The sequence below is a fragment of the Panthera tigris genome, chromosome B4 (genome assembly GCF_018350195.1).
Source record: "Panthera tigris isolate Pti1 chromosome B4, P.tigris_Pti1_mat1.1, whole genome shotgun sequence".
Lineage (NCBI taxonomy): Eukaryota > Metazoa > Chordata > Mammalia > Carnivora > Felidae > Panthera > Panthera tigris.
The window spans coordinates 42,314,462-42,337,635 of record NC_056666.1 but is presented as its reverse complement, the minus strand read 5'-3'; the positions used below and the strand labels follow the sequence as shown (position 1 = coordinate 42,337,635).

The following is a 23,174-nucleotide window of genomic DNA, read 5'->3' as shown; positions in this document are numbered from 1 at the left end:
CATGACCTGAGCTGAAGTCCGAAGCTCAAACAACTGAGCCCCCCAGGCGCCCATACCCCAGCCCAAATTCTGTTTAGAATGTCTTCCTTAATGGATGCTCCCAAAGTTAAGTTTTCTTTCTCCTCTCAATTCCTCACAGATTGTCTCTGTCTGAACAGTATGAAAACTGCCTGTCCTGGTTATTTCTTTATGTCTCAATGCTATTATTGGGCCTCTATGTGCATGTAATAAAACTCTGGGTGTTTCCCCTATTAATCTGTCCTTTGTAAATTTAATTCTTAGTCCAGCTAGATGAAATGTGGACTAAAAATAATGTCTTCCTCCCCTTCACAACCACACAAGCACCTTAACCTGGGACTTCCAGCCTCCAGAAGTGCAAGAAAATGAATTTCTGTTGTTTAAGCCACCAAGTCTGTGATATTCTGTTATAGGAGCCGGGAGCAGATTTATACAATAACAAAAAAGGGAAGAAACACTTACAACAATCACAGTCTTTGTTTCTGAAATTGATCACATGGTCACAGGTGACGTTTATATCTACTTTCTTTCATTTTCCATTCCATATTCCCTTTGAACCCAACGAGTAGTAAATAAGTAATAGAGATCTAATGTAAGTATAGTGAATATAGACAACAATATTGCATTATACTGGTCAAACTTATCAAAAGACTACAACGTATTCTTTTTGTCCTCAACCAGCACTTCAGCTGGTAATTTTTTTCCTGGTAGTGACTTAAACCTTCATTCCTCAGGGGTCTAAGCCACTAGTGTCCTGCCTAGATTGGGTTATTATAATTTTCTATTGACCTTAACGGTAGGGCATGATCTCTAGACCAGCAGGGCATAGCACCAGGGGGACTAGAAGCAAAAATTTTGCTAGTGGATCACTAGAGATAGCAGTAGGGGATATCACTCCTATTTCTAAGCCTTGGATTCCTGGACATGTAAATTCTGGCTATGGGAAAACAACACCATGTACTGGATGATTTGGAGCACACACAGCCTAATGGAGGACACTGCCCCAGCCCTGAAAGGTATCACTACCTGGTTGGCACTGTAACTGAGTCTTCCAAAGTCTGTTCCACTATTTTATCAACCCAGCCCCTTTAGGATGATGGGAAACATTGCGAGGCCAGTAAATTCCATAAACAGGAGCTCACTTTGCAACCAAGTGAGCTCCTCAATCAGAAGCAATGCTGTGTGGATAATGCGTCCTGGAGGTCCACAGATGGTAGTTTTGGCAGAAGCACTGCACTCAGGGAAGGCAAATTCATACGCAGAGTAAGTGTCCATTTCAAGAAGAACAAAGTGTTCCCTCTTCCAAGGTGGAAGCCATCCAGTGTAATCAACCGGCCGCTAGGTAGATGGCTGATCGCCCACCCCAGGGAATGGCGCCATGTTGGGGATGCAGTATTGGTCTTTGCTACAAGCAGACGGGGCACTCAGCAGTGGAGGTAGCCAGGTCAGTCTCAGGGAGTGAAAGTCCACACGGATGCCTCTGTACACAACCTCCATCCCTGTCATCATTTTAGTCCCCACCACACCCTACCTACGGTCTCCTGGACTCCCTGCTGTACTCCAATGGGAGTGAGATCTGCCAAAGATCTTCCCTATTGAAATGTTTATTTTACCTTTATATGAATATTAAGTGGGTGGGGGGGCGGGGGGGAGCTCTTGGGTGGCTCAGTAGGTTAAGCTTCAGACTGTAGATTTCAGCTCAGGTCATGATCTCACAGTTCCTGAGATTCCTGAGATCAAGCCATGTCAGGCTCTGAGCTGACAGTGTGGAGCTTGCTTGGGATTTTCCCTCCTTCCTTCCTTCTCTCCCTCCCTCTCTCTCCCTCTCTCTCTTTTGAAATAAATAAACCTTAAAAGCAAAAAAAAAAAAAAAAAAAAAGAAAAGAAAACAAACAAAAGAAATTCCAATGAAGTGTTACTAAAACACTAACCAGGAGTTCCTGGGTAGCTCAGTCGGTTCAGCGTCCGACTTTGGCTCAGGTCACGATCCCATGATCCCATGATTCGTGAGTTCGAGTCCCATCTGGCTCTGTGCTGACCCCTCAGGGCCTGGAGCCAGCTTCTGATTCTGTCTTCCTCTCTTTCTGCCCCTCCCCCACTCGTGCTCTGTCTCTCTCTCTCTCTCTCTCTCTCTCTCAAAAATAAGCGTAAGTAAAAATCAAAATAACAAAACACTAACCAAATCATTTTACCATAAGCCTAGTACATGCATTTCAAGGTTCCACTGCTAGGAATTTTGTTAAAAATCAGTTTAATCATGAATAACGCTTATATAAAAGGGCACAGGAACACATGTCATTAGATGTGATCCTTGCCCCTAACCCTCCGATTCATGTCACACTAAAGCTGATAATTCTGCCAGGCTCCGAACCCCCAGTGACCCCATCCCGATCCCTGGAAGCAAAAAAAATGGCTTGTCACACAACTTTCTGTAAATTGCAATAAAACAAAGCCTAAGGTTTCTTACCTTTCTATAGGAAATGCTCAGTTATTTGATAAATACTAAAACACTTCTAGGAATTCATTTTATGAGTTTGTTTGTCAAACACATTTTGCAAGAACTGACCACACAAAAATTCCTGTGGAATTTGGTCCATAAAATTCACTTAAAATGTTGGAAATTTAAAACCTGCAAGAAAACAAGGAAGTAGAAAATCCTTAATCCTAACATGTTGTAATTACTAAAGGGATATACACACAGACTAAAGTTCTGCTCACAGAAGGCACAAACTATAAAAGGGATATGCTTTTTTGAGGAAAAACAAAGAATTAGCTGATATCCTTCTTTGTTTTGTGGGTACCATAGCTAAGATGAGGTTAGACCCGAATTCATGATCTACTCCTGTGACCAAAAAAATCAAAAATAAAAATGCAATTGGTCGGGGCACCTGGGTGGCTCAGGTGGTTAAGCGTCTGACCTTGGCTCAGGTCATGATCTCGTGGCTCCTGAGTTGGAGCCCTGCATCGGGCCATGTGCTGACAGCTCAGAGCCTGGAGCCTGCTTCGGATTCTGGGTCTCCCTGTCTCTGTCTTTCCCTAGATAGCACTCTGTCTCTGTCTCTCTCTCAAAAATAAACAAACATTAAAAAAATTTTTTAATTTAATTTGTCTTACTACATACTTTCTAGCTACATACTTTAGAAAGTACTACATACTTTCTAAGAGGTAATTATGAAAGATTAAAACTGCCTTCAAAGGGGGCTGTAATAGCAACTATCAAAGCAATATTCAAGCATGATTTCAAGGATGCTTTCAGGTTTAGAGTCAGCCTTCTTTGTCAAAAATCTTCACAATTTCCGGGGCGCCTGGGTGGCTCAGTCAGTTGAGCATCTACTTCCGCTCAGGTCATGATCTCACGGTTCATGGGTTTGAGCCCACATTGGGTTCTGTGCTGACAGCTCAGAGCCTGGAGCCTGCTTCAGATTCTGTGTCTCCCTCTCTCTCTGCCCATCCCCCCCTCACGCTCTGTCTCTCTCTCTCTCTTTCTCTAGAAAATAAACGTGAAAAAAAATTATAAAAAAAAATCTTCACAACTCCATCGAAAACTTCATCAACAGATTTAGGGCATCTATTTTCTTTTTTTGTTGTTGTTTTTAAAATTTTATTGATTTATCTTGGGAGACAGAGAGCGTGTGTGAGTGGGGGAGGGACAGAGAGAGAGGTAAGAGGGAGGATCCCAAGCAGGCTTTGCACTGTCAGCGCAGAGCCCCAACGTGGGACTTGAACTCTTGAATGGAGGAATCACGAGCTAAGTCAAAATCAAGAGTCAGATGCTCAACCGACTGAGTCATCCAGGCCAGAGGAATCTATTTTTTTCAACTTTCCCCATCTCTTCGTATCAGTCAATGATTGGCTTTGTTGACTGAAGATAGGTCTGAATTCTCTGTCCCAAGCTCTCTTTGTTGTCATCGCTTCTACCACTACCCTTTCCCCTCTCAAGACATTGTTCAATACAGATCTCACTATTACAGTCAAAAGACAGAACGAAAGATCCATCTGCCTGCCTATCCATGGTCTTGTTCCAACCTTAAAGGTTGTCTTGATTCCTTGGAAACCCATCAATCAAGAATCCATTCTTTTGAGCATTGGCAGCCATTGTCTGATCCATTTTCTTCTTTGACAAACTGATGGTTATCTCAACTGGCACAATCTTTCCATCTTTTTTTTTTTTTTTAAGGTTTATTTACTTTTGAGAGACAGAGCACAAGCTCTGAGGACAGAGGGGAGAGACAGAGAGGGAGGCACAGAATCTGAAGCTGGCTCCAGGCTCTGAGACATCAGCACAGAGCCCGAAGAGAGACATGAACCCACGAACCGTGAGATCATGACCTGAGCTGACGTCGGACCTTAACCGACTTCACCCAGGTGCCCCACGGTATTTTCATCTTCAATGCACTTTTCAGTGAGTCCACCATCCCGTGAATCTGGGCTCTTACTTTCATCACGAAGAAGTTCTCCTGCAAACAGGTATGTGTAGCTCATTTTCTCTACGATGCACACTGGGTCCCCTTGCCAGTGCTGGGACTGCCCAAGACAAACATGACGAGTGGTTTCCCCACAAAGTGAGGACAGAGGAAAGGCGGCTGGAGGGTCAGCAGTGGGAAGCTAAGGCCCAGGACTTGCCTCAGAGGCTCTGCACACACCACATCTTGGCCCGACCCTGAGCCAGCTGACGCCAGGTATAATGACATTCTTAATTCATTTCCCTCCAGCACAGAAGTCCCTCCTTTGTACTCCTTCTGCCTACCCCATATTCATACCCCAGTTTCACAATATCTTCACGCACGCATTCGTTCGCATGGCTTCTTTTCCATACTACGCTATAAAGTACTTTGGTACAGGAAGCACGCTAACTCATTTCTTTTTCCTAGCACTTGACATTTCAGAGATGTTAATAGGTATTTGTTGGGTGAATGAATTCATGGATTCCCTAAAATATAGCTTGCATAGAGAAAATAATAAGAGCTAACACTTACGGAGCACTTCCAAAATACCGCGTCCAAATCTGATCAGTTTGTATTATCTCACTCTTTGTTATTCATAGGAAGGAAACTGAGGCACAGAAATGTGAACCTTGTCACATAGCTAGTGGGTAGAATGGGGATTCAAATTCAGGCTAGTGGGGGTGCCAGGCTGGCTCAGTCAGTTGAGTTGGGTGTGGAGCCGACTTCAGAAAAAAAATTCAGGGGCGCCTGAACAGAATTTCAGTCAGTTAAGCCTCCGACTAGGCTCAGGTCATGTTCTCATGGTTTGTGGGTTTGAGCCTGTTTTCAGGCTCTGGGCTCTGTGCTGACAGCTCAGAGCCTGGAGTTTGCTTAGGATTCTGTGTCTCCCTCTCTCTCTCTGCCCCTCCCCTGCTCTCTCTCTCTCTCAAAAATAAACATTTTTAAAAATTTTTTAAAAATTCAGGCTGTCTTACCTTATATCTAAAACACAAAAGAAGTTGACAAAGGTCTGAGAGACATTGGATTTTGAGATTCTGAGCCTTTAACAAAAATGCAAGCCGGCCTCCTGGGGTGCTAGAAGGCTTCTGTCTTCATTTGGGTGGTTGTAACTTGATCTGTATACATAAGTAAGAAAATTCACCAAGCTGTACAACGTGAGATTTGTTCATTCTATGCAAGTAATTTCTCAGTATTAATTTAAAAAAAAAAAAAAAAGAAAAATCTTTGTTTCATTTTGCCCTAACCCTTTCTAGTGCATTCAACAAATGCTTCCTTAAATGCTTCCTTAAAATTTGAATTCCTTTCTCAACATCAAACTAGTTGCCTTAACCTTGAACTCATTTTTCACAATTAAACTTACTTACTCCTGGAAGGCAGGATGCTCTTGTTACCTCTTCCTCTAGTCCTTTTATAATATTAGAATACTCTGGTATCCAGAGATATTCTGAGTCAACTATTTAGATGTGGTATTTTGAGAGTTAACAGCTTTATCTAATCCCACTACCAGCAAATTAGAGCAACTGGCAAGGTGTTAGATTTTTCCCTTTATTCTCCCCCCAGCCCCTCCCACCACCTACTTTTTCCAAGTTCTTCTTCTTCCTCATTCTCTCACACCTACTGAGAAATCGAGAAGCACACTTCTCTTCCGGGCTTGTTCCAGAGCAATTTTATGCTCGGAAAAGTTTTGCTGGACATTCTTAGGTATGTCCCCTCTCCCTGGGGGCTAGCCCCGCTAGGGACGAGAAAGGATTCCCTTTTTACATTGGGTCAAGATCCCCTGAGGGTAGGGTGGGAAACAGGGAGTAGCCTCGACATCCGTAGTGTGGTTCAGGGTCAAGGCTCTTTGCCAATTCAGTTTACCCTTGAGAGGTCTCCACAGGGACACCTTAGAATTCGCTACACCTAGGAATTCAGTTCTTAAATATTAAAAGCCTTTAGTTAGAGTAAACTCTGACAAATGCAAAACAGAGCCACAGGGAAGAAGATGGTTGGGTTGGGGGGGGGGATTTTTTTTTTTTTCTTTGAGAGTTCTTGTAATTCTCCAGTTTTCTGAATATCAGTGTTTTAACCACATGAGCTGATTCATTAATTCAATACACATGTATTGAAGGGATCCTGGGTGGCTCAGTTGGCTGAGCCTCCGACTTCGGCTCAGGTCATGATCTCAGTTCATGAGTTCGAGCTCTGCATTGCCCTGCGTTGGGCTTGCCGCTGTGAAGTAGACCCGGCGTCAGATCTGTCCCCCTCTTTCTCTGTCCCTCCCCAGCTTTCTCTCCCTCTCTCTTTCTCTCTCTCAAAACTAAACATTAAAAAAAAAAAGATTTAAAACCATATGTATTGAGATTTTTTTGCTACTGCTACGCACTGTATTCTAGAGCACTGGTTCTCAAACTACTGGATGCACAAGAATTACAGATTCCTGAAAAACAGATTCTTGGGGGACCTGGGTGGCTCAGTAAGTTAAGTGTCTGACTCTTGATTTCAGCTCATGTCTTGACCCCACAGTTCCGTGAGATGGAGCCCATGTCCGGCTCAGTGCCGACAGTGCCCAGAGCCTGCTTGGGATTCTCTCTCTCTCTCTTTCTGTCCCTCCCCTGACTAGTGTGCACACACTCTCTCTCTCAAAATAAACACACACTAAAAATAAAACAAAATAAAATAAAAGCCAGATTCTTGGGTCCCACTCCCCGAGATGCTGACTCAGTAAGTCTGGGATAACATGGAGCCCATAATTTTGACTTTTTCTTTTAATTTTTTTTTTAATGTTTATTTATTTTTGACAGAGGGAGAGACAGAGCATGAGCGGGGGAGGGGCAAAGGGAGAGGGAGACACAGAATCCGAATCCGAAGCAGGTTCCAGGCTCTGAGCTGTCAGCACAGAGCCCGACGCGGGGCTCGAACTCACGGACCGTGAGATCATGACCTGAGCCAAAGTCGGACGCTCAACCCACTGAGCCACCCGGGTGCCCCAATAATTTTGACTTCTTTTTTTTTTTAATATTTTTTTAAGTTTTTTTATTTTTGAGACCGAGAGAGACAGAGCATGAACGGGGGAGGGTCAGAGAGAGAGGGAGACACAGAATCTGAAGCAGGCTCCAGGCTCGGAGCCATCAGCCCAGAGCCCGACGCGGGGCTCGAACCCACGGACCTCGAGATCATGACCTGAGCCGAAGTCAGACGCTCAACCGACTGAGCCACCCAGGCGCCCCTGATTTTGACTTCTAACAAGCGCTTAGGTGATGCTGATGTTGCCAAAAAGGACTATACTTGGAGTAGCATTGCATTAGGTTCTTGAAATAAACCAGGCCCTTAAAGAGTTATTATTCCCGCCAGTTATTATTATTCCTAACATAACAACTAAAATGCAGTGACCACTGCTGTGGGAAGATTGAGGTACAGAAGAGAGACATCTAACTCACCCAGAGAAGGGGACGGTGGAAGGTGATGCCCGATCTGTGTCTTAAAAGATAACCAAGGAAGAGGTGCCTGGGTGGCTCCGTCAGTTAAGCCTCTGACTTTGGTTCGGGCCATCATCTCATGGTTCATGAGTTCGAGCCCCATGTCCGTCTCTGTGCTGACAGCCCCGAGCCTGGAGCCTGCTTTGGCTTCTGTGTCTGCCCCTCTCCTGCTCACTCTCTTTCTCTCAAAAATAAATAAACATTAAAAACTTTTTTTTAATTAAAAAAAAAAAAAAAAGATAAGGCAGGAAAAAAAAAAAAAAGCTTAAGAAAAAAACCCTAAAAACACGAACCAAACAAAGAGCCGGAGGGAAGCATTCAGAGTAGAGGGGATTGCTTGGGTAGAACAATTTGCCAAGGCTTGGAACTGGCTTGAGAGGCAGGCAGAGTGATGACTGCGTGCTTCCTTAGCCAACACTTAAGCAGAGGGACAGTAAGGCTGAATGGAAAGTAAATCACCCCGGCACAGAGTTGGTTCGGCGTGTGGAAGGTTCACTGGAGGCGTACAGAGATGGGGGCAAGAGACGGTGCTTGGACAAGGGTCAAGTGAGGCCATTAAGATGGCAGCGTGAATAAGTGACCTTGACATAGTTATTGACTGACTGAATAGAAGTTTGGGTGGTGGAAAAAGGAGTCAGTGATATCTCACCTATTTTGTAGGGTGAATTTTCTTTTAAGATTGGGGGTGGGGGGCAGCCCCTGCGTGCCTGTGTCGGTTGAATGGCCGATTCTTGATCCTGCGGTTTGGTTTGTGAGATCCTGCGTCGGGCTCTGTGCTGACAGTGCGGAGCCTGCTTGGGGTTCTCTCTGCCCCTCCCCTGATCAAGCTCATGCTCTCTCTCAAAAATAAATAAACTTTTTTTTTTTTTAAAGGATGTTAATTTTTAAGTAATCTCTCCACCCTACACGGGGCTCAAACTTACAACCCTGAGATCAAGAGTCACGTGCTCTAGCGGCTGAGCCAGCCAGGTGCCCCTATTGGGTGAATTTTTACGGAACTTTGAAACTTGTGCTCACGGTAAAGTCACTGGATGAAATAAAGTGGCCATGAATTACTTGAAGTGGATGACAGATATATTATCAAGGTTGATCATATTATCCACCATGTAAGTGTGAAGGTTTTCGGGGCGCCTGGGTGGCTCAGTCACTTAAGTGTCTGACTTCGGCTCAGGTCATGATCTCACAGTGCGTGAGTTCGAGCCCCACAGCGGGCTCTGTACGGACAGCTCAGAGCCTGGAGCCTGCATCAGATTCTATGTCTCCCTCTCTCTCTGCCCCTCCCCTGCTCTCTCTCCCTCTCTCTTAAAAATAAATAAAAAACATTTTTTTTAAAAAGTGTGAAGTTTTTCGTAGTAAGTTTCTTTTAGGGGAAAAAAGTGTGGTTTTGCTCTCCTAGCTATCTCTAAACCAGCAGCTTTGGTGGTGTGGTTCATCCTGATAACACAGGTAAATTGAGGGTCATCTATCTCCCAGAGGAGCCAGAAAGATGGATTGTTTGTTGCAAATTAAGGTTGACTCTTTTAGAAGAGCTTCAGGCTCACTGAATACAGTTTAGGAGACTTGAGGCAAAGAGCATTGTTGCTTTTTAAAGATTATTAATTGAAATGCAGCTTAATATTTAAATATAAGGAAATGCCTCCTGCCCTCTATTTGCTTACAAAGCCCTAGGTCTCCTTTAAACCCATTCCTTCATCAACAAATAATGACTGAATATCTATTATTTTCCTGGTACTTTTCTAGATAGTACTTCTCAAAACAATGGCATACTAAAGGATCACCTGGAGAACTTTTTAAACAGATTCCCAGTCCCCTCCACCACAGATTCCTATTCTGGAGTTCTGTGCTAAGCCCACCCATTTGTGTCCCTAACAAGCTCACAAGTGATGCTGATGAGGACAGCCGCACTCTTCTAGGGCTGGAATACTACACGGAACAAAACTGGCAAAAATTCAAATAACTGCCGTCACATGGCTTATATTTGATTTTTTAAGATTAAAAAAAACCTTTTTGTTTTTTACATTTTTTAAAGTGTATTTATTTTGAGACAGAAAAAGAAAGAACCAGCAGGGGAGGGGCAGAGAGAGGGGGGGACAGAGAGAGGAGGACAGAGGATCTGAAGCAGCTCCAATGCTGACCGCACAGAGCCCGGTGTGGGGCTCGAACCCACAAACCGTGAGATCATAACCTGAGCCAAAGTCAGACGCTTAGCTGACTGAGCCACCCAGGCGCCGTATTTTTAAGATTTTTAAGAAGTTTTTATTTATATTCAAGTAATCTCTACACCCAACATGGGGCTCAAACTCACAACCCCAAGATCAAGAGTCACATGCTCCTCCCGACTGAGCCAGCCAAGGGCCCCATCACGTAGTTATATTTTAACAGTGTTTTAGAAGTTTATTTTTTTTTTTATTTTACTCATCTCTACACACAACGTGGGGCTTGAACCCATGACCCTGAGATCAAGAGTCACACGCTCTTCTGACTGAGCCAGCCAAGTACCCCTTAGCTTATATTTTAGTTGTAGGGAAATAGAAGATGATAGATAGATGAAGAGATGATATAGACAGATGAGGATAGAGCAAATATATATTGTGTCAGATGGTGACAGGAGGTCTGAAGAAAAAGCAAGTGGAGGGGCGCCTGGTTGGCTCAGTCGGTTGAGCATCTGACTTCAGCTCAGGTCATGATCTCCGAGGTCTGTGAGTTTGAGCCCGGCGTCAGGCTCTGTGCTGACAGCTCAGAGCCTGGAGCCTGCTTCGAATTCTGTGTCTCCCTCTCTCTCTGCCCCTCCCCCACTCATGCTCTGTCTCCATCTCTGTCTCTCTCTCTCTCTCTCTCTGTCAAAAATAAATAAACATTAAAAAATAATAATAGTGAAACAAAAAGAAACACCAAGTGGAAAATGATAGGGAGTGCGGGACATTTTTGAGAAGGTAATGTTAAGGAGGTAAAGGAGTGGAGAGATCAAGCTGCTTAGATTTCTAGGGGAAGAACCGATCGGGAGAGATAAGAATGATAGCAAAAGCCCTGATTCTGGAGATTTCCTGGCTTGTTTCAGGATCAGTTAGGAGGCCAGCTAGGAGGGTGGAGAACACAAGGTGACAGGACAGAGTCTTACAAGGCCAGAAGAGGTTCACGTTAATCCAGGACCTCAATTTGTGACTGTAAATGTGATAACACCGAACGGGGATTTTAAGCAAAGGAATAGCTTGATATGACTTGTCTTAACAAAAATTCATTCTGGACAATATGTTGAAGACTAGATAATAGGAAGGCTAGGGTGCAAACATAGAGACCAGGTGGGAAGCTATTGGAATCATCCAAGGGACAGATGGTGGTTTGGATAGACTGGTAACCTGGGAGATAGTTTAGAAAAGGTCAAATGCAGCTTGGACACACGTAATTTCAAGCCCCTGGCTCTCTTGTGACACAGGCAATAACCAGTAAATACATGTTCTTTAAAAGAACATAACCATGGGGCACCTTGGGTAGCTGAGACTGTTAAGCATCAGACTCTTGATTCCGACTCGGGTCATGATCTCAGGGTTTGTGAGTTCAAGCCCCACCATGGGCTATAAAGTAAATAAAAATAACAAATACATAAAAATAAAATAAATAACCATTTCTTGCTGCTCTGCTGGCTCTCTAAGCCCTGGCCCATGTGATGATCAAAATTCACTCCCACAGGGGCGCCTGAGCGGCTCAGTTGGTTAAGCGTCTGACTCGGGCTCAGGTCACGATCTCATGGTTGTGGTTTGTGACTATGAGCCCCGACATGGGGCTCGCTGCCGTCAGCACAGAACCCCCTTCGCCTGCTTCTGATCCTCTGCCTCCCTCTCTCTCTGCCCCTCCGTCACGCCCTCCTGCTCTCTCACTCTCTCTCTTTGTCCCTCAAAAATAAACAAATATTAACAAAAAAAAAAATACTCCAACCATTGAAGAAAGAAACATTGGAAGACACAAAAATTAAAAGAAAGAAGACATTGGGTTCTACATGTATTTTGAAGGCACCATCAACAGAGATGGCCTTAAGGTTTTGGCCTGAACTGAAAAGATGGAATTGTTATACACTGAGACGGAGACCGTAGGAGGAGCCTGTCTAAAGAGGAATATTGGGAGTTTGGTTTTTGAAATATTAATTTTGTGACGCCTTATAGAAACCCCAGTGGGGATGTTAGGTAGGCAGTTGAATATACGAGATTGAGTTTGGGGACTAGGTCTAGGATAAAGATGTACATTTGAAGGTCAAAGGCATATAGACGGTATTGAAAGTAATAAGACAGGATAAGATCACCACTATAGTGAGTCAAGATAGAAAAGAGGTTTGAGAACTAAGCTTTGGTACCCTCTAACCTTTAGATGAAAGGAGATGAGAAGAATCAGAAAGGAGACAGAGAGAGAACCATCAGGCCATTAGGTAGGACACCAACAGAGCATAAACTAAAGAAAGAAGATTTAAGTCAAAACTTACAGTTTCTTGGGGCGGCTGGGTGGCTCAGTCAGTTAGGAGTCCAACTTCGGCTCAGGTCATGATCTCTCAGTGCGTGAGTTTGAGCCCCCACCAGGTTCATTTCTGTCAGCCTGTCAGCACGAAGATCCTCGGTCCCCCTCTTCCTGCCCCTCCCCTGCTTGCATTCTCCCCAAAACAAATAAATATATTTAAAAAATTTTTTTTTGCTACCTGTGGTCACTTCATTACCTGCCAGGTCTCTTGTCCCTATTTTCCAATGACCCATTATTTTCTCTAAAATAATAATAATAATAATTCTTCCTAACCATCCATTATTTTTCTAAAATAATAATGATTCTTTGCCAAAAGTGTTCATTTTCTAGAATTCCCTCCCCTATTCTCTCAACAATTTTCCATCTCGGTTCAACAGAAAATCCTCCAAGAAGGCTTTGCGGATTCTCCTCCCCAAACACACCTTCTCTTGTTTGGGCCCCCTTAGCATCCAGTACATACATCATTTTTGGATTTATTTTTCTTTTCAATACTCATCCCAGGATTTTTTTTTTCTTTCTTTCTTCTTTTTTTTTTTTTTTTTTTTTTGGTCTGTTTTGATCTACTCTACTAAACTATTACCTCCTCAAAATTAAGATGATGTTTAATTATTTCTTTTCTCTCTAGCACATGATAGGCACTCATGAATTATTAGTTGAATAAGAAGTAAATAAATACATACACTATGTCTGTACGTATGTAGGCAAGAAACAGTTACTTACTTATAGAATGGGTTTATTAGCCAGAGTGAAAGAACGTAAAGAGAAAATAGGAGCAGAAACATACGTGAGAATTAAGTGAAAAGAAAACAGGTGAATGCCTATCAGTTTGGATACATCCAAGTCAACTCAAATGGACAATGGGTGCAGGGTAAAAACAATGATGCATCAATAATAAATCCGACGATCCCGTCCGTGAGAAATTAATTCCATGTTTGATGTATACATTAAACTGAGGAGCAGTGAAGTCAATATTCATCCTCCTGATGATTGTCACTTCCTCTTTTTCGTGACAGGTCAGCAAAAATCTGGTGCAAAGTTGGGACACCTGTGCTCTGAAAGGATTACGTCACCCAACGTGCGTTTCCTAACTTTAAAGTGAGGAATAAATCTTGTCTGAAAAATACTTTTCATTTTTAGCTTTTTTTCAGCTCTTTCCCAGAGGGCGGTCCTAGGAAAACAAAACCTAAAATCACTTTTGCATTTGCAGCCCTGGACTCTAGCGCATTGTAACACACCCCTCCTCCACCCACGCAGCCCACCCCAACAATTCCTAGGTCTCCAACACCTACCTGAGCATGCTCAACCTTATTCAAATTGCTTTCCTGGGCAAAGAATGTAGTTAAGTTTGCCTTCTAGCTACCAGCCCCCTTCCCTTTGGTCTTTCTCTCCGGAGGCTCCGACCCTAGATACAATAAGACACAGATGGGGGAGGGGTGACTTCAGCCCAGGCTTTCATGCAAAGATCCCAGTCAGCAAAGAACAAAGCTTCTGGTACCTGCAGTTTAGAGAGCTGTGGGCAAAGTAAGGCGTCTGGTGGCCTTGACTGCACTCATTTACCAACTGTGCGAATTGAGAGGCAGGAAGTCAAGTTTTCCGCGTCTTTTTTTTTTTTTTTAATTTTTTTTAACCTTTATTTATTTTTGAGACAGAGAGAGACAGAGCATGAACGGGGGAGGGTCAGAGAGAGGGAGACACAGAATCTGAAAGAGGCTCCAGACTCTGAGCTGTCAGCACAGAGCCCTACGCGGGGCTCGAACTCATGGACCACAGGCTCAACCGACTGAGCCACCCAGGCGCCCCTTCCGCGTCTTAATTTACTTTTCTCCCGGTTTTATTGAGATGTAATTGACATATGACATTGTATTAGTTTAAGGCGCACAGCATAATGAACTGATGTACGATATGTTGCAAAATGATTACCACAATAAGTTTAGTACACATCCAACATTACATTCCCTTGATTAAAAGAAATCATATTCTATGGGGCCACCTGGGTGGCTTAATCGGTTAAGCATCCGACTTCGGCTCAGGTCATGATCTCACAGTTCATGAGTTTCAGCCACATTGGGCTCTGTGCTGACAGCTCAGAGCCTGGAGCCTGCTTCGGATTCTGTGTCTCCCTGTCTCTCTGCCCTTCCCCACTCATGCTGTGTCTCTCAAAGATAAATAAAAAAACATTTTAAAAAGTATAAAAAAATCATATTCTATTTGTAATGAGACAGAGACTGTCTGCCTGAGCACACTGTATTTCCACCCATCTTTTCCTTGATGTTCCTATTTGTATTCTTTTCCCCTCCAGCAGGACGGTCTGAGAAGACAAAAGATTACATAGAATTTATCTCCATGCTTTGGTCCCAGCAGTACTCCTATGCTCACGAATTGGCAATCTCAAGTTATGAGCAAAACTCTCTTTGCATGGAAGCAAAGCCAGCAGCTCTAGGTGGAGACCCAAGTAGCAGAGAATGTGACAGGTGTAATCAGCTTGCAGCTCAGAAAAATACATAATTGGAATTTGCTAAGGGTTTACTTTTAGGGGTGGGAGATTGGAAAAGAGGAAGAAATGTTAGGCTTCGCCAATATTAATGTTTTTAATGTCTATTTTTATTTTTTTTTTTTAATTTTTTTTTTTTCAACGTTTATTGATTTTGGGGACAGAGAGAGACAGAGCATGAACGGGGGAGGGACAGAGAGAGAGGGAGACACAGAATCGGAAACAGGCTCCAGGCTCTGAGCCATCAGCCCAGAGCCCGACGCGGGGCTCAAACTCACGGGCCGTGAGATCGTGACCTGGCTGAAGTCGGACGCTTAACCGACTGCGCCACCCAGGCGCCCCTGTCTATTTTTATTTTTGAGAGAGAGAGAGAGACAGTGCAAGTGGGGGAAGGGCGCAGAGAGAGGGAGACACAGAATCCGAAGCAGGCTCCAGGCTCCGAGCTGTCAGCACAGAGCCTGACGCGGGGCTTGAATTCATGAACCTTGAGATCTTGACCTGAGCCAGTTGGAAGCTTAGCCAACTGAGCCACCCAAGTGCCTCAGGTTTCTCTAATATTGAATTCAGGAGTAGGGAGGAGAATTGAAAGCTGCAGACTGTAATCTTTGTCTATAAATATGTACTGCTAAAACCGAACCCTAAAAACTGCTCCTTTGGAAAACTGACTGAAAACAAAAAAAATAATTGAAGCCGGGGATGGAGTAGGATTGCAGGACATGACAGAATTGCCGGGCCAGGGAAGGAAAAGCTAACGTAAAAAAGAGCCAGAGAAGGAAAGAGAGGCCGACTTCGGCTCAGGTCATGATCTCCCGGTTCAGGAGTTCGAGCCCCGCGTCAGGCTCTGTGCTGACAGCTCAGAACCTGGAGCCTGCTTTGGATTCTGTGTCTCCCTCTGTCTCTGCCCCTTCCCTGCTCACGCTCTGTCTCTCTCTATATTGCAAAGATAAATAAACATTAAAAAAAAAAAGAAGAGACGGGAGGTCCAACACAGATTCTAAAAGAAACTTGTCGCAAATGTGTTGGCAAATCCATTCACAGGAATATCATTTGCTTGGAGGATGTTCTTCTCTACCTTTCTCTTTTCAGTTGGGTTGGTTTACAGGTCAATAAATTTCATTATTTTAGATCTAGGAACGTCCCAGGTGAAATAAGAAAGGACTGCTCTCAATCTATCATGTTGTTCGCTGCATTAAAATAATAAACACAACAAAAAGGTAATTTCAAACTTGGAGCTCATGAGCGCATAGGATAAAGACAGAATTCCTATTAATAGCCCCGATTTGTAGATCACTGAGTGTCAAATATTATGAGGATTCAGTACTTTATTTCCTCTAATTTTTATAGCAACACAGACAAGGTACAGATGAGGAAACCGAGTCAAGATTCTATCCAGCCACGCATGTCTAAAAACTACTGAAAATTTTTCCATACTGGTGGCGAATGCATAATTACCTACGAGGCACCAAAGTCAGCTACAGATCAGCAGGCCACAGGTCCCCTCCTCTGGCTTTTGTTAAAGGAGACAACAGTCCTGGGGCAAAGACAAGCCTGTCTCTGGAAAGCTACAAAACAAGAAGAGGGAGTTGAAAACAAGTACTATTTTTAACAACCACTGACGCCTTAGCAACATACAATGTGTGTCTTATTGTGACCTTAGGGGGACTCAGGAGGAAAATAGAGCTACGTGGTTGGAGCTTCTGCCATAACCAGCTCGATGTTGAGACCCTACGGGGCCTTATATCAAGATATTAACTGCCCGAGTGGAAGATTCAGTCGTCTGAGGTGCCTCAAGTGCATCTTTGATTTTAAAAGACGGAAACGTGGTGAACCCAGAAATATTTAATTGCCGGGTTTACTTTTGCTCCTAGGTCCTGTGGCCCCAGTTTTCCCGTTCCCCACCCAGTCTGGACTACCCGGCAGCTACCTTTTGCATGACAATGGCCTTGGTGAGACTGGCAGACAGGATTAACTGAGAATTCGCGAGGGTGTGTGTGGGCGTGGGGCTGCCGGGAGGGGCGGGTCTAAGGATGGGCGAACTTTCCTTATAAATCTAGAGCCTCCAGAATCTTCACCTTTTGCTAAATTGGGTTGGTTGGCGCTTGGCCCTTTCGGTGGTGACGCCACTGCATCCTGTCTTTCTGATACTCTTACATCTGGAGATCTTCAGATTTCTCTTTTAAGTTCTTCCACCTAGACACGTAAGCCTGCATCTCCCTCTTTTTTTTCTCTCTTCCCTCAACTCAGCAACATGAATACGGATCCAGCTCAGCCCCAATGCCCGCCTTGCCCCGAAGCGCCCGATTCTAGGGACTCTTCTCCAGTGCCTGAGATTGATGGGCCTGAAGAAAATTATGCACCCTTGCAAATGTCATCTGCTGAGACCCCCCACACGGAGACCGGTAAGAGAAAATTAATCCTTGAAAGGCTGATTTCCTTGAGGGAGAGTGAAATCTGAGGAGGGGAAGGGTCATTCGTTTCCCTCGTGAGCAATTACAGCCCATTAATGAAAGCAGGTGTCCTCTATTAAGCCTCTCGACACCTGTCCCAGTTGTAACTTGGTGGGTGCGTGCCCTTGCACCCAGGTCCCAGGTGTCAGGTAAGCGACAAGGGCCGCAGGACGCTGGCATTTCAATGGCTCACTGGATAAGTGAGGCATTAGGTGCATAGGTCCTGTGGAAACACAAATGTGTTGTGAAAAATGAGTTGATATATACATCTTAACAGACTGGGTGCTGAGCACATAGTAACAGTAAATGTTACTATTAAGTCAAAAGTGCTAACATCACAGCTAGGCGTAGGGGATGCCGTGAGCATCACCTTTTTGATTTGTCGGGTTTTCAAGGAGTTCCAGAAATGGCGTGGCTAATTATGAATCGCACCTTGTTGAAAAGTTCTACCTTCGTACAACAGCGGCAGTGGCTCTCCTGCCTCTTTGGTTCTGTGGGTGGTAATTGGGGCAGCTCCGAATTTCTGAGAGCCTGCTATGCTCAAGTCTCCTATATCCTGAGGAAATGTCCACCCCATTTTATGGTAGAAGATCCCAGAAGGTTTAACCTGCTGACATTCAGGGGCGAGAGCCCAAATTTGAAACTCAGGTTGGCTTCTACATGGTAACCGCAGGGGCGGGGGATGATCAGTTTGCTGTAAAGTCCGCACCGCTTTTTTGTGAATCAATTCGGCAGTAATTGTTAAAAATGAAAACGTAAACGAATGTTTACCCAAGAAAAACCACTTTTAAGATTCATGGTAAAAATAATCGTTTAAACATTGTTTACATGATTACCCCTAAAACCAAGCTGTTGGAGAAGGACTAAGAAACTGCTTTATTGGATTGTTGGATTTTAATGTTCCCCGGTTTTCCTAAACTTCATGTCGATGTCCTTTTCTAATTCCGAACATTGAAAATACAGCGCTGGATTGTGAGAAATGGCTCGGGAATGAGCAAGTGGGCGTGTCCTCCTTAGCAAGCCAAGTGCAAGTTTATAGAGACCGGTTTTTTTTAGGAGATGCCCCCACTGAAGTCCTTGGTCTCGCCCACTTACAAGAAGCACAAGATTGTGAATTTTTGCCTCGTAAAGGCTGTCTCTTTATTTCATGACTAGGGTAGAAATTAAAGAGTTTAAACGGCTACTAAATCTAGGCAATATAATATTTGTTAGTTTTTTTGGAGGGGAGGAAGCACGCACGCGAGCGGGGGCGGGGGTGGGGGTGGGCAGACAGAGATGGAGACAAATGGTCCAAAGCGGACTCTGCTGACCGCAGAGAGCCCAATGCGGGCCGCTCGAACTCACCAACCCGGAGATCAAGACCGGAGCTGAAGTCAGACACTTAACCGACTTGAGCCACCCAGGCGCCCCTAAACTGGATTTTAAAGGGTCCCCAGAAACTGATCCTACAGTATTAAGTATGATGTAAGGGATGATTAACTTTACAAAAGGAAGTTAGGAAGGGACATGATAGGGGCGGGAGGGGACTCCAGTGATCATTCCCACTTTTCTGAACAGTCACAGCACGGACTCTTGAGCATCGATTTGCAGTAGAAAGCTTTTGTCAACGAGGTTTGAGGAGCACCTGGCTGGCTCAGTCAGTGGAGCATGTGACTCTTGATCTCAAGGTTGTGAGTTCCAGCCCCATGTTGGCCATAGGGATTACTTAAAAATAAAATCTTGGGCCACCTGGGTGGCTGAGTTGGTTAAGTGTTCCATTTCGGCTCAGTTCCTGAATTGCCCCCACCCCCCCCACCCCGCCTCCCCACCCTGTGTTGGGCTCCCGCAGAGCCCACTTGGGATCCTTGTCTTCTTTTTCTGCTCCTCCCCCGCTCTCTCTCCCAAATGCGCATGCTCTGCTCTCTCAAAAATAAACAAACATTAAAAAATAAAGTCTTTAAAAAAAAAAAAAGTTGAGTCCCACTCTGCTTCCCAACTAGTAAGCCATTGGCCATGTCCCTTGGTTGTAAGATGGCAGCGACTGGTAAGTTATTGGATTGGCCTCCTACAAAGATCAGCGAAGTGTTCGGGGGTCACTCCTATTTCTTGAGTTGAAATGACCACCATTATCACCTCTATGTTTTTACCTACTACCTGAGGTTGAGGGCTCTCAAAAAATGCTTTGACAACCATAGGTTTGCAAATGTAATTTGCTATTTGAAAGGTTTTAGAGAAAAGTGTTGTTTTATTCCCAACAGTCTCTCCTCTTCCTTCCTGCATGGATCTACTTGTTCAGGACAGCCCCGATTCTTCCACCAGCCCCAGAGTAAAAGTGCTGCCCACTTCTGCAGAGGAGATCACCGCGAAGAAGGACGATCCAGCTCAGGGCAAGAAACAGAAGATCAGAACCGTCTTCTCTCAGACCCAGCTATATGTACTCAATGATAGATTTCAGAGACAGAAATACCTCAGTCTCCAGCAGATGCAAGAACTTTCCAACATTCTGAACCTTAGCTATAAGCAGGTAGAGTTTGCCTACTTGTTCTTGCAGTGCGAAATAAAAAACCCAATTTGCAGATGAGCATTTCCTAACATCTGTGTGTGCATCTTGTAGGCTTAGGTACCGCCTACAGATAATTTTCATATGAGAGTAGGATCTTTGCAATGTTTCGTGACCATTTTTTTTTTTTTAATTTTTTTTTTTAACGTTTATTTATTTTTGAGACAGAGACAGAGCATGAACGGGGGAGGGTCAGAGAGAGGGGGACACAGAATCTGAAACAGGCTCCAGGCTCTGAGCCATCAGCACAGAGCCCGACGCGGGGCTCGAACTCACGGATCGTGAGATCATGACCTGAGCCGAAGTCGGCCGCTCAACCGACTGAGCCACCCAGGCGCCCCCCGTGACCATTTTTTTTAACGTTGTAATGTGTTAATATGCCATGGTTTATTTAACCACTTTTCCCTGTTGCACAAGCCAAAATCGTGAAAATGTTGCCAATTTTTCCTTAATCAAAGGAGATGCATGTATTCCCATCTTCCAGGTTAGGAGAGTCCCTAACCAACACTGCTCCTCATTAAAATAAAACTGGAATCTCTTGTTTGTGTGCATTTCATTACTAGTGAGGTTAATCATTTTCCATATTCTTGCATATTTTGCAGTCAGACAGATATTGTATGGTTTTCTGTCACTGGTGCCATACTTAGTCTAAGTATATAAATACTTCTGGTCCTCCTTAATGTCATTTTCTACCTTATACTTTACAAATCACCTGGAAATTTAAGCCTCTTGGATGCTTAAATAGATTTGATATTTTCCAAATAGTTGTCCTTGTGGTATATTTCATATTTCTTGCGTTGAAATGACCACCATTATCACGTTAAATGGAAGTGTGCTTATGTGGGGGAGCCTTCTTTATTGCAGACAAAGTACCTTTAGCTGACTACTGGCGTGGGTAAACTATGAAAAGGGAGATAGGTAGACATTTAATGTGAACGTTCTAGAATAGATATGCAGTGGTTTTTCTCAAACTGGTTAGGTTTATTAAATAAAGCAGCCAACTGACTTGAGGGGCTGTGACACTCATTCATAGAAAATGGTTTCAAGATTTCAGAAAGTACTCTAGAAGTTTCAGTTTCCTGAGCTTTAAATAGTTGTAGTTGCGGACGGGGTGGGGGGGGGGGAGGAGAATTGTTAACAATATTCTTTGATCCCTAGTACATCCACATTACTGGTGTTTTATGTTTTCCTGTTTTCCTGTCACCTTTTTCTTTGTAGGTTAAGACCTGGTTCCAGAACCAGAGAATGAAATGTAAGAGGTGGCAAAAAAACAACTGGCCAAAGAATAACAACACTGTGACTCAGGTAACAGGAAACGTATTTTCCTCTTTTTTTTCAAGTAGGCTCCATGCCCAGCGTGGGGCTTGAACTCACGACCCTGAGATCAAGAGTAGCATGCTCTACTGACTGAGCCAGCCAGGCATGCCTCTGTTTTCTTTTCCATGGCTTTTTCATTTTGGTCCTTGCTGATGCGTTAGAACCCCAGCTGCAGACCATCCTGATTTTCTTTCTAGCCTTTCAGTTGATCTACCGTTCTCTTTCAGAACAGCTCTGCAAATCCAGAATACCCAGGCTTCTATTCCTATCACCAGGGATACCTGATGAACACTTCCGGAAACCTTCCAATATGGGGCAACCAGACCTGGAACAGCCAGTCGTGGAGCAACCAGACCTGGAACAGTCAGTCGTGGAGCAACCAGACCTGGAACAGTCAGTCGTGGAGCAACCAGACCTGGAACAGTCAGACCTGGTGCCCCCAAGCCTGGAATGGCCAGGCCTGGAACAGTCAGCTGCACGACTGTGGAGAGGAATCCCCGCAGCCCCAGATACAGTTACAGCAAAACTCTGTCAGCGATTTGCAGTCCCTCTTAGAAACGACTGGGGAAAGCCACAGTGTAATACAGCAAACGGCTAAGTATTTTAGTGCCCAGCAAATAATGGATTTATTCCCAAACTACCCTGAACATACAGCCTGAAGTCGCGTGATCATGAGTGTATTAATCCATCTCCATTTGGGCGATGGCTGTATTACTTCTAGGATTTGTCTGTATCTCTGCCTTGATATTCTGTTTTTCATTATGTTTATTCTGTCCATCAAGGGGGAACGGCAGGAGTCTCATCAAAGAGGATTCCGTAGCTTTGGCTGCTTTGAACAACATGCGGAAATATGTTTCTGGCTCTAGATAACTAGATACAATACTAATTTGTATATCTTTAGGCTCCAGAATTTAACCACAAGAATAGGAAGTAAAAATACAAAGATGTGATGAAGGATTATTTGTATTTTCTGAGATAGTGAGGCTTAACAACCTCAATTGTTAACGGTGGAGGGTTAAGTTATAATGTGCGTCGTTGATTTCCTCTGCCCCCTGTGCTGGTTTAACTACAACTCCTGACGTGTTCGTTATTCCAGTATTTGTAGAAAGCTGTTTTTATATTTTAATGTGTCGTGATGATAGGACCAGTTTGGCTAGTGGTTTATGATAGATTTAAGTACAAATAAATACCCACTTTATCTTTTAGTTGTCTCTACCCTGATTTCACCAGTAGCTCAGTGACTAAAAAACTTGACTAAACACGGGTCTTTATTAGAGTCTTTTGATGTGGGAAGGACCAATTAACTGAAATCTCTTTAAGATTCTGCTAAGAGGCTGCTCTTAGGGACAAAAGTAAAGGGACAAAAAAAGAGTATGGAAAAGGTAGCTAAGTATACAAAGCTAGGTGACTGGTTAATTAAATCTCAACAAACTTTTTTCCTCCTTGTGTGTGTAATAATATTGAAACAATAAAATTTGTGGTTCTTGGGAGTTAAAGAAGAGTGCCCCATCTGGAAGATTAGAAGCAGAAAAGTGATAAACAGAGCTCTTAGGTTTGTAAAGAGGCTTAAATAAAGGGCAGCCAGGGAATAGGTAATAATGGAAGGTAGAGAAGACTGGAGAAGGAGGGATGTGTCCACTCTTCTCTACAATTGTACTGTGCCAGAAGGCACTGTGTGGAAATAAGCTTTTTTAAAACATTTTAATGCCAGCTTTTATTTAAAAAGGGACTTAAGTTTATAGACAAGCTACAAAGCACAATATCAATGTTTTAGAACATCCAACTCTTGGTTTTGGCTCAGGTCCAGACCTCTCCGGTTTCTGAGTTCGGGCCCCGCGTTGGGCTTCCTGCTGGCGGTGCGGAGCCTGCTTGGGATGCTCCTGTCTTTCTGCCCCTCCCCTTTCTCTCTCTCTTAAAATAATCTTTTAAAAAATAAAGTATAGGAGCGCCCAGGTG

General features: G+C 43.9%; 1 protein-coding gene, 1 non-coding gene and 1 pseudogene across 3 annotated transcripts; 1 reads left to right on the top strand and 2 right to left on the bottom strand.

The window, feature by feature from the left end:
• Positions 1-3,282: 3,282 nt before the first annotated feature.
• LOC122240513 lies at positions 3,283-8,510 on the bottom strand (annotated as a pseudogene).
• Positions 7,583-7,667, bottom strand: TRNAR-UCG. Its single transcript has one exon. It is a non-coding gene; the product is annotated as a tRNA-Arg (tRNA).
• Positions 8,511-17,163: 8,653 nt separating the features above from the next.
• On the top strand, positions 17,164-21,953 carry NANOG (Nanog homeobox). Of its 2 annotated transcripts, none has more exons than XM_042993758.1 (4): positions 17,164-17,314; positions 19,600-19,865; positions 21,120-21,206; positions 21,494-21,953. In XM_042993758.1, exons 1-4 carry the CDS (start codon positions 17,164-17,166, stop codon positions 21,875-21,877), a joined length of 888 nt encoding a protein of 295 aa, XP_042849692.1. In that variant the 3' UTR covers positions 21,878-21,953. The 2 variants fall into 2 exon arrangements, with proteins under 2 accessions (XP_042849692.1, XP_007089616.2); XM_007089554.3 differs by having other exon boundaries at positions 21,446-21,953.
• Positions 21,954-23,174: the final 1,221 nt, after the last annotated feature.